Source organism: Watersipora subatra, chromosome 8, assembly GCF_963576615.1.
Source record: "Watersipora subatra chromosome 8, tzWatSuba1.1, whole genome shotgun sequence".
In the NCBI taxonomy this organism is placed as follows: domain Eukaryota; kingdom Metazoa; phylum Bryozoa; class Gymnolaemata; order Cheilostomatida; family Watersiporidae; genus Watersipora; species Watersipora subatra.
Genome location: NC_088715.1, coordinates 52214490 through 52225487, shown reverse-complemented (window position 1 = coordinate 52225487; position 10998 = coordinate 52214490). Strand labels below are relative to the sequence as shown.

Genomic DNA, 10998 nt, shown 5'->3' with positions numbered 1-10998 from the left:
CCGCGGTTGTTTTTTTCGCATGTTATCTTCGCATGTTATCTTCGCCCTGCCTATCTCATAACCAGTAGCATGGTTTGAAAGTTTGTCGTGATGTTGTCATACAGAGTAAACATACAATCATTTTTATGTTATATTTTTCTAGATATTAAATTGTTGATGAACCGGCAGCTAGATGGTCTCTGTGTTTATATTCTAGGGTTTCCATTGGCTGGATGACAAATGAGTTGGCTCAGTATAAAAAGATTGCCTCTTGTGCTTATGTTCATTAGCTTGTGGTGACAGCAAACAACTACTGACTACTTATACAGTTACATGTATATGAACAGCATGAAATCTTTACTTTCAACAGATGTGTTATTGGCTATGATTGTGGTTGTTACAGCAATGACAATTTTAGAATCTGGTGAGTAGATTTTCTATCTGTTAGTAATCTAAACTTAGTCCATCTCTAGTCTAGATAATCTACTCATCCTTTGAGAGTGCATGGATTTATGTGAATTTATCATTGTAGACTCAAAGTTCATGCTCACACAACATTCCATATATTGAAAACACTCATTCTTCTATATTCAGCCTTCTAAATATTCCATCTACTCTTGTAGCTCCTGCCGAAAACAGTGAAACATCCTTGGCAAGGTCAAAGAGGTTCTTTATCGAAACTGGCAGATGTCCATTTAAGGTGAGTCGCTGTAAAACCTTTGAATTTCTAATTGACCCAGTAATATTATTGGAAAAATATTTATACTTCCAAATAAGGAAAACAGTGAGTTCAGCTAAATTGCTAACTGCTTGTAACCAACAAAATAAAAAGTAATATACGTTTCAATTTGCAGTTGTCAATGAAATCATGATTTGTTGTAATAAAAAGAATAAAAAAACTGCAATACCTGACTCAAAATCAAAAATGTGAGCAACCTTTAAAATACATTTTTTACTATTTCAAGTTAGCTAAAAATAGTGCAAAGTTATTTCAACAGTAAACATTCTTCTTGTTGTAGATACTTTGTATACACCCAAGTCAGTGTGACCAAGAGGGTGGAGAACTCTGTATGATTTGGTATTGTGGAAGTCACTGCGCTGTACCAGAAATAGATCCAGCTGATGTGCCTGTTCTTCAAGCTAGTGACTACCAGTGTCTCAACTGGAATAATCCTGAGTAAGTTTCAAATATACATAAGTTCTTTTCTGAATTGTCATTTTACTTAGGTCGACCAAAATAATCTGTTTCTCTTACAACCCAAAGAGAGAGGGGAGCTCCCTGTTATAAATCCACTTGTTTCACGTTATCTGCTCTATTATGTCAAAAACAACTATTTTAATAAAATCACCTTATTACAATATTTTTATATTTTCACAGTTGTCGAGATAGATTAAGAGAATTAAGGCAGCGAGAAAAAGAAGAAAGACAGAGAGCAAGACAGGAAAGAAGAAGACAAAGGCAAGAAAGAAGAAGAGGTTAAAAGTTTAAACTCATCTCAATTACCCTATTAGCAGTATTCTACTAGCTTTTCACACTCAAACAAACTAATACATTTTTACCAGGCTGCTACAAGATTGAGTGATGGCACCTTTTCTACATATCATTAATTTGAAAACTCTACAAAGTGTCTTAAAAATCCTTTATATTTGCAGTATTCACATGAACTGGCATATATACACCCTGTTGAACATATTCATTACATATACTTTAAATAAGTTATTGGTCAACCTACAAACTGGTAAAATTGTTTTATTTAACATTGTTTTATATCTTTTTACAGTTTGTATTTATTTTTCATATTTTATTATATAGTATATTTATTATTTATTAGAAGCTACAAGTTGCTTTGCAAAAATAACCATATTATAATATTTCTACTTTGACCTGAGCATAATACAATGCTACTGCTACCAAATTATCATTTTGAGTGCAAACTAGTTTGAAGCTATCAACTTGCTATAATAAAAACCTCAAAACTCCAGTCATAATAAGCATGAACAATACCATAAAATATGTTAAGATCATGAGAAGTTGTATACTAAATATTAGGCTATATATTGGCACTTGTAATGAAACGTGTGCCAAGCTAATGATGGCACCAAATGAAAAAGGCAAGCTGTGACAAATAATTTCGTTTCATAAGTCTCAGTGATTATATGATTACAAGAAGCATTGGCTCATTTGAACTTGGATTTTTCTATCACTAGATGAGCTGCATTAGACCCACCATCAAAGCATATTAGACACACCATCAAAGCGTAGTGTGTCAAAGAAGCCACTTTCAAGCATAGCAAAGATACTGTGCATAATTATTTTGTTTAGGGACCTCTTTCATATAGTTTAGTTTCTGATAATTGTATTTTATAGTATTTTTCACTTTTTAGTAGCTTAGTAAGACTCTCATATCATTGCATACCTAAAATGCTATAGTCATATTTTAATAAATTCAGATAAAAGACAACTGCAGAATCGATCATGAAGATACGCAGAATGTCCTACTGCGAGGAATAGCTCTGCTTGGTAATGTTACACGCATTGCATTTCAGCTGGATGGAATTGACTATGTCGGGTTACGCTAGTTAACAAAACAATCATTTACAACAAAAGTTGTATAAAGTAACTCCTTAGCTTCTTGTTTGAATTGAGTTATAAACAGGTGGTAGTAGACAGAGAAAACTGAAGCGTTTGTAAAACTACAAGTTTGGTATAGTTGAAGCTTGCACCTATTTTAGAAGGTGAGTTAGTTTATAGCTCAGGAAATGAATTAGATGAGAAACACTGGGATAAAAATTGATATACGTTTCTAGTCATTTTAATAAAGGGAAATTTGGTAAATAATTAATAAAAAGCAACAAACTTCTGTTTTTACAATAAGGGTTACTAGTTTGTGGCTGTTACAATAATTATTACCCTCACACTATCTGTCTTCTAGAACTTTGGAGAAGGGTATATTTTTAATCATTATATTTTAATGGTTGTAAAAATGTAATTATTAAAAAGGCTGTTTGACTTCAATGGGTGTATAGGCATGCCAGTCTGGTGCAGAGATCGTCTTGTGTAAATCAGCATATCCACAATTGTTTACATGCAAAAGGATAGAGCAGCGTAGCAGTAGTGTGTGTGTGCGCGCGCGTGCGCGCGCACACGCTTTTGAATTTGAAGCTCTGGGTTCGCATCTCATGGGAGAGAATCTTTTTTCTAATGCTTTTGGCTTTTGGCTTCAACAAACACACGGACACTGCTATCAGTACAGTAAAGATTATGAAACTATACTAGTTTATTGCGGTTTAGCACTAACCCCAGTGCTACCCACAATTTCTGTCATATTCAATTGGACAGTCTGTGGTATACATACCATTTTGCAACTCAAATTCCTGCGCTGCTTTCACGACAATCCATGAGCAGTTCATTGAGGAAAATTAGACTTAATGCACGCGAAGTGACATGACTGAGCCTCTAATATTCTTGGTGTTCTAATAGGCTAGTTCTCAAGAGCAAGATGAAGCTTTGAAACCCAATTCTTTTGCAACCTGGCTGATTGCACAAAGCGTATTCGTGCGAAGTTTAAACAAAATCACCGAAAAAATGTAGAAAAGGCAAAGCATTCACTTGGACTGCCACACACATCCTCACTTTCACCCACAATCACATTTATACTTACACTCACATCCACAACTTCAACCATGCACACACTCACAACCATAATCCATACTTACATCCATAATCATACCCACACCTACATTCACACTCATACCCATACTCACACCTACAATCACACCCACAGAAAAACAGTGTAAAATTGATTCTGCAGGTACCAATAACAACAACTATAAAATCTTGGCAATGACAAACTATGTTGTAATGACATCATATTATAGATAAACAGAAAATACATAAATCAAAATGTTATCAACTTACATAAAAATTGTTTTATGTACATGTAAGTTGCCAATGCTGAATAAACTTATCTTTTCGGTATAAACTGCTTAGGGGCAGACCAACTATTAGATGTTTGGTTGGACCTCCCGATTGAAAAAACCAATGAGGCTTGACTTATGATTTAAGTTTATACTAGTGTGGTTTATATTTTAATAACATTTCACCATTATAGTCTATGTTTTAATAACATGTCACTGTTATGATTTATATTTTAATAGCATGTCACTGTTATAGTTTATATTTTAATAATATAGTTTATATTTTAATAACCTGTCACTGTTATGATTTATATTTTAATAGCATGTCACTGTTATGGTTTATATTTTAATAAACTGCCACTGTTATGGTATATATTTTAATAACATGTCACTGTTATGGTTTATATTTTAATAACATGTCACTGTTATGGTTTATATTTTAATAACATGTCACTGTTATGGTTTATATTTTAATAACATGTCACTGTTATGGTTTATATTTTAATAACGTGTCACTGTTATAGTTTATATTTTAATAACGTGTCACTGTTATAGTTTATATTTTAATAACATGCCACTGTTATAGTTTATATTTTAATAACATGTCACTGTTATGGTTTATATTTTAATAGCATGTCACTGTTATGGTTTATATTTTAATAAACTGCCACTGTTATGGTATATATTTTAATAACATGTCACTGTTATGGTTTATATTTTAATAACATGTCACTGTTATGGTTTATATTTTAATAACGTGTCACTGTTATAATTTATATTTTAATAACGTGTCACTGTTATAGTTTATATTTTAATAACGTGTCACTGTTATGGTTTATATTTTAATAACGTGTCACTGTTATAGTTTATATTTTAATAACGTGTCACTGTTATAGTTTATATTTTAATAACGTGTCACTGTTATGGTTTATATTTTAATAACGTGTCACTGTTATAGTTTATATTTTAATAACGTGTCACTGTTATAGTTTATATTTTAATAACGTGTCACTGTTATACTTTATATTTTAATAACATGCCACTGTTATAGTTTATATTTTAATAACATGTCACTGTTATAATACTATTTCTAAACATGATCAATCAGTCAGACTTAGAAACAGCAATGACACATGGGCATCAGCCAAAACTTTCTTATAGCCTAAAGAGCTGTCAATTTTTTCAATCTACTTTTTAACACACAGTGAGTCACTCATGGTTTGTACATTTTAGCCATAGCCAATGATGTCTAAAAAGCATCAGAAGGGGTTACAGTACACAACTTGTCTTTTTCATTTGGTGCAATGATTGGCTTGGCACACATTTGATTGCAAGTGCCAATATATATAACCTAATATTTAGTGTACAACTTCTCATAGTCCTAACATATTTTATGGTATTGTTCATGCTTATGACTGCAGTTTTGAGGTTTTTATTGTAACAAATTGATAGCTTCAGACTAGCTTGCACTCAAAATGATAATTTGGTAGCAGTAGCATTGTATTATGCTCAGGTCAAAGTAGAAGTATTATAATATGGAATATTTTTTCACAATAAAAACGAATACACTTGTGTACACTTTTAATTTAATTTATAATAAATATAAACTGTATAAAGATATAAAACAATGTTGAGTAGAAAACCATTCGATCAGTTTGTAGGTTGACCAATAACTTATTTAAAGTATATGTAACAAATATGTTCAACCGGGTGGATGCATGCCGGGTTACGTGAATACTGCAAATATAAAAATTTCGCAAAATAATTTATAGAGTTTTTAAATTAATGATATATGGAAAAGGTGCCATCACTCAATCTTAGGGTAGCAACCTAGTAAAAATATTTTAGTTTGTTTGAGTGTGAAAAGCTAGTGGAATACTGTTAATTGGGTAGTTGAGGTGAGTTTAAACTTTTAACCTCTTCTTCTTTCTTGCCTTTGTCTTCTTCTTTCCTGTCTTGCTCTCTGTCTTTCTTCTTTTTCTCGCTGCCTTAATTCTCTTAATCTATCTCGACAACTGTGAAAATATAAAAATATTGTAATAAGGTGATTTTATTAAAATAGTTGTTTTTGACCTAATAGAGCAGATAACGTGAAACAAGTGGATTTATAACAGGGAGCTCCCCCTCTCTCTTTGGGTTGTAAGAGAAACAGATTATTTTGGTCGACCTAAGTAAAATGACAATTCAGAAAAGAACTTATGTATATTTGAAACTTACTCAGGATTATTCCAGTTGAGACACTGGTAGTCACTAGCTTGAAGAACAGGCACGTCAGCTGGATCTATTTCTGGTACAGCGCAATGACTTCCACAATACCAAATCATACAGAGTTCTCCACCCTCTTGGTCACACTGACTTGGGTGTATACAAAGTACCTACAATAAGGAAACTTTTTACTGTTGAAACAACTTTGCACTATTGATAGCTAATTTGAAATAACAAAAGAATTTCATGAAAGGTTGCTTACATTTTTGATTTTGAGCATGGTTTTGCAGTTTTCATATTCTTTTCATTACAACAAATCATGATTTCATTGACAACTACAAATTGAAACACATATTACTTTTTATTTTGTTGGTTACAAGCAGTTAGCAATTTAGCTGAACTCATTTTTTTTCCTTATTTGGAAGTATAAATATTTTTCCAATAATATTACTGAGCCAATTAGAAATTCAATAGTTTCACAACGACTCACCTTAAATGGACATCTTCCAGCGTCGATAAAGAACCTCTTTGACCTTGCCAAGGATGTCTCACTGTTTTCGGCAGGAGCTACAAGAATAGATGGAATATTTAGAAGGCTGAATATAGAAGAATGAGCGTTTTCAATATATGAAATGTTGTGTGAGCATGAACTTTGAGTCTACAATGGTAAATTCAGATAAATCCATGCACTCTCAAAGGATGAGTAGATTATCTAGAGTAGAAATTGACTAAGTTTTGATTACTAACAGATAGAAAATCTACTCACCAGATTCTACAATTAACAATGCTGTAACAGCCACAATCATAGCCAATAGCACATCTGTTGAAAGTAAAGATTTCATGCTGTTCATATACAAGTAACTGTATAAGTAGTAAGTAGTTGTTTGCTGTCACCACAAGGTAATGAATAAAAGCAGACGAGGCGATCTCTTTATACTGAGACAACTCAGTTGTCATCCAGCCAATGGAAACCCTAGAATATAAACGCAGAGATCATCTAGCTGCCAATTTATCATTAGGAAGAAATAACTTCCTGTGTAAGCTTTCCAAAACAGAGAATAACTTGTTAGCTTAGTGTATCAGCACTACTCAAACGACTTAATGGCAGGCGTAACCAGGATCAATTATTCTTTTTTATCATTTGAAGCTGTACATTATTGAAACCATATTAGTCTATTCTAACTACAAGGACTGATCGGAGCGAGCCCTTACACTTTTGAGGATGTCTCCTTTGTCATGACTAGTCCACTTACCAGTCCCTGCGCACTGTGAGAGATCATCATGAGTAATCAGTATATGGATAATTACTCTCTCATCATTTGAGTTTCCCTAGTTGTGTAATGGTAGTGCTTGTCGTTGAATGTTACATCCAGTTTAATTCTCATGCGAGGCAATATTTTTTTCAAGCGCTATTAGCTGGGCTACAGACGGACGAACACTGCTCTTATTATGGTAAAGATTGTATCGTCACACGAATGATTTGCCATATCTTTTCTTTATCGGATGTTAAAGTGGCTAGCGTCTTTTCATTTATCAAACAAATTCATTTTGGATCAGAGTCGCTAGTGTATAATTTGAGGCTAATGCATTGATTAGAAGTTCTTAAAACATTTTTCACAAGTGGCAGTCATCCGACATAACCGGAAAGAAAAAAGGAAATTGGCACAAGTATCGGGTTTTAAAATCGAAAGACTAGGATGACCAGACATTTGTTATTCTTTTCAGTGTATGGTGCCATCGCGAAGTTTTGACAAGTGCTGCTGCGAATAGCTTCAGCTCCTGAAGTGTTTGTTTTGTGGTAAAGCAGTGCATTGGCAATTAGCCAGATAGCTTATTACTAGTTGCTATGTTTTACTAGTAACTTTTTATGAATGAGGTAAAACCTTGATAGTAAGTCAGCTACCTGAGAGGGCTGAGGTCATGTCATATTTCTCTGCCAATTAGCAGAAGTTTTGATTCCAATCTCAGGTACATTCTCATTTACAAGCCAGTAACTTAATTTTTCTTTTAAGTCTGCAACTAATAGTGATGGAACTTTGTGTCCAATAAGATATCTGGGATGCAAGAAAAGTCTGGTACCATATACGTCGCCAGCATAAGTGGCTGAATCGCAAGGCTATCGGCGGTGAAATAGGAACATACATGCCGAGTACCACCGGTAGTTGCCGGTGGTCAACGCAAGAGCTTAGCGCTGTTCAACTTTTGCGCAGAGCCACCGGCGAAAGTTTTCCAAAATTGCTGGTGAAGGTCAACACTTTCGAAACTGCATAGTGAGCAGCTATTTTTATGCGATATTAGCGGCTCAGTTTTAGGGAAACATAACCCACCAAGTCTTGCGCCGCAAGTGCTCTGCTGTGCAAGATTACCATAGGGAGTCTCACAACCGATTACGGATCACGCCTAATTCTAAACTCTCATCAAACTTCATGTTTTAAACAAGTTTATTAAGCAACATCGAAAATTTGTAAACGCATGCAAAATATTATAGGATTTTGTTTTTGCCACATAGTTTCTCATTATGATTAAAATTGTATATAAACTAAGCCCAAGACAATCTGAAAGCTAGCATATCACTGTGTCATGTCTATAAAGGTACTAATCAGTTGAATACATAGAAATTGAAAAATAATTCATAAGCTCTAATCATACAACTGGGAAAAATTAGAGTTTTATACTATTAGGCTATGTTTGCAGAAACAAAAATTATTAAAAAACAATGTTATCCATTGTTATGTGAGCAGTATTACTTTTTATAAATTTATTTTAAAACTGTGTAAGAAAATTGTGTGTAATTTGATTACAGATTTTCATCAACCTTAAAAATGCTGTTACAGGGATATGTTGTCAGACTATAAAAAGAATGAAGTCAGGCTCAAAAGTTTGCATAATTAGTTTGCATTTTAGTTTTCATGAGAAATCAGTAGATATTGTTTATGTTTTTGAGTTCAATAGCACAATGAAAAGTGTCGTCAAATTTTAACACCATTGAATCTTACACCATGCAAAATTAAATTTCATAAAACTATGTATAAATTCATAAAGTGGTTAAAACTCCCCTGATTGTTAGAGCTTCAGAAAAGTAGATATCTTTAAAATTTTCTATTTAGAAAGTTTTACTGTTTTAGTCTTTTTACGTTGAAGAAATTTAAAAAATTGCAATGAAGATGTAAAGTTACATACATCTTGGATAAATTGTACAAGTGATCTTTTTTATGTTTTTGATTCATGAGGTCCTCAGCAACATTGGTAAAAGAAAGTACATTAAAAAAGCTGCTAAAAAGATATTTGTGTGCACGCAAGCACTGAAATTGACATATCAAGAATTCACACACAAAATTTGGTTTATTTAGAGACGTTTCATGTTTTAAATTGTCAGGTTGTCATGATAGGATTACTGATTCTCTGCAACTTTGTTTTAAAATGTAATTCAATATATTTCAGAGTGCAGCAACTCGGTAAAAAAAAAATTCATCTGTCTGAGAAAAGTATAAAGTAGTATTTAATAAAATTATTTGTAAAACTGAATTACTGTAAAATATAAAAATTACTTCATATTTATTTTAAACTTTAGTGTAGATAAACTTTAAGAAGACATTGATTTCACTCAGATTTTATTGTTACAAGAGTGCTTATACATCTTGGTTCACATTTTCCTTTATATAAAATTGCTAGATAGCTACAGAATGCATTTACAGATGACAAAGATTTTGCCAAGGATGTCTCATTCGTGAATGGCAGTAATAAGGCTGATTAATTTAGAGCTTTTTAAAGCCTGGTTCACGAGTCACTATGTCTCTATTGCGCATATGATGTGAATTTGATGTTACGGAGCATGCTGAGTTACTGTGTGTTAAGTGTTTCAATTGACATCCGCTTGCTGAGGCAGGCGTGTACTTTGTTCATAAAGATAAAGAATAAGGCGCCAAAGGTCAGAGTTGTGCACTCTTGTCTGGCTTAGCTGAGCTAAATCTCGTAGAATTTCTTAAATTAAAATACGAAAAACAGAAGTTGTGGAAAGTGCTTAAAGTGGAGTATCTTGCGCATCATTTGCGGGTGCCATTTATATATTTCGCAAGCATGAAAATTGAAACAAAAGTTTGCAACAGAATTGGCTTGCGGGTTTCTATCGTTTTCATTTTTTTGTTTTGCAGATGATTTGTGAATGAAATAAACTTAAGGGTTGTCGCTATTCACCTTTGAACATATATGAAATAGGTAAAAATCAAAAAGCCAAACCAAACATGTCTGTAATACGCATATTTTACACTTGAACATTGACCAATCCAAACCAGACTTTAAAATGGCCATTCACAACTAGTATGATTTCTGTCTTACCTACTGCTTGTGAGTCTCTGACTCATGGTTCCAGTACTGATATTACAAGGCTCATAGCATAAACAACACCATCAAAATAACAGCCTTGATTTCCTGTAAACAGGAACTGTAAAGAGTTATCTTAACCTTTACGCATAGGAAATAAAGCTACTATCTAGTGATACCAAAACATCCTGAGCATGATGAAGCTTTTAAATTATGTTTACTTTAGCAGGCAGCTGGTAAGCAGTTTCAATGTGTTCCTGATTTGTTACATAAACAAGTAACAAGTTAATTGATTGATGTATTGATCGATGGATCACCATCGAGCTCTGTGTCTCAAGAGTTACTAATTTAGTTTTTAGTAGTCGACTGATGTGGAAAATATCGGCGGGAGTTCTGCAGTACAAGTCCAGTTTTGTTTAGAATAATATATTTATCTCTATAATATATGCCTGACATTATAAACAATCATATGAGTTTTATCTATCTGAAATCACATTGTCCTGGCTCTCTAGAAAGCTTTAACGGTTGATACTACATGTAGAAAACACTAAATTAGAATTTTCTAGCATTAACACA

General features: G+C 33.1%; 1 protein-coding gene across 1 annotated transcript; it reads right to left on the bottom strand.

Moving 5' to 3' along the window:
- Window positions 1-5410: 5410 nt before the first annotated feature.
- On the bottom strand, window positions 5411-6986 carry LOC137402165 (uncharacterized). The gene is made up of 4 exons (XM_068088646.1): window positions 6869-6986; window positions 6593-6669; window positions 6115-6272; window positions 5411-5912 (listed from the first exon to the last, which is right to left on the bottom strand). The coding sequence occupies exons 1-4, from the start codon at window positions 6951-6953 to the stop codon at window positions 5810-5812; spliced, it is 423 nt and encodes a 140-aa protein (XP_067944747.1). The 5' UTR covers window positions 6954-6986; the 3' UTR covers window positions 5411-5809.
- Between the last annotated feature and the right edge of the window lie 4012 nt (window positions 6987-10998).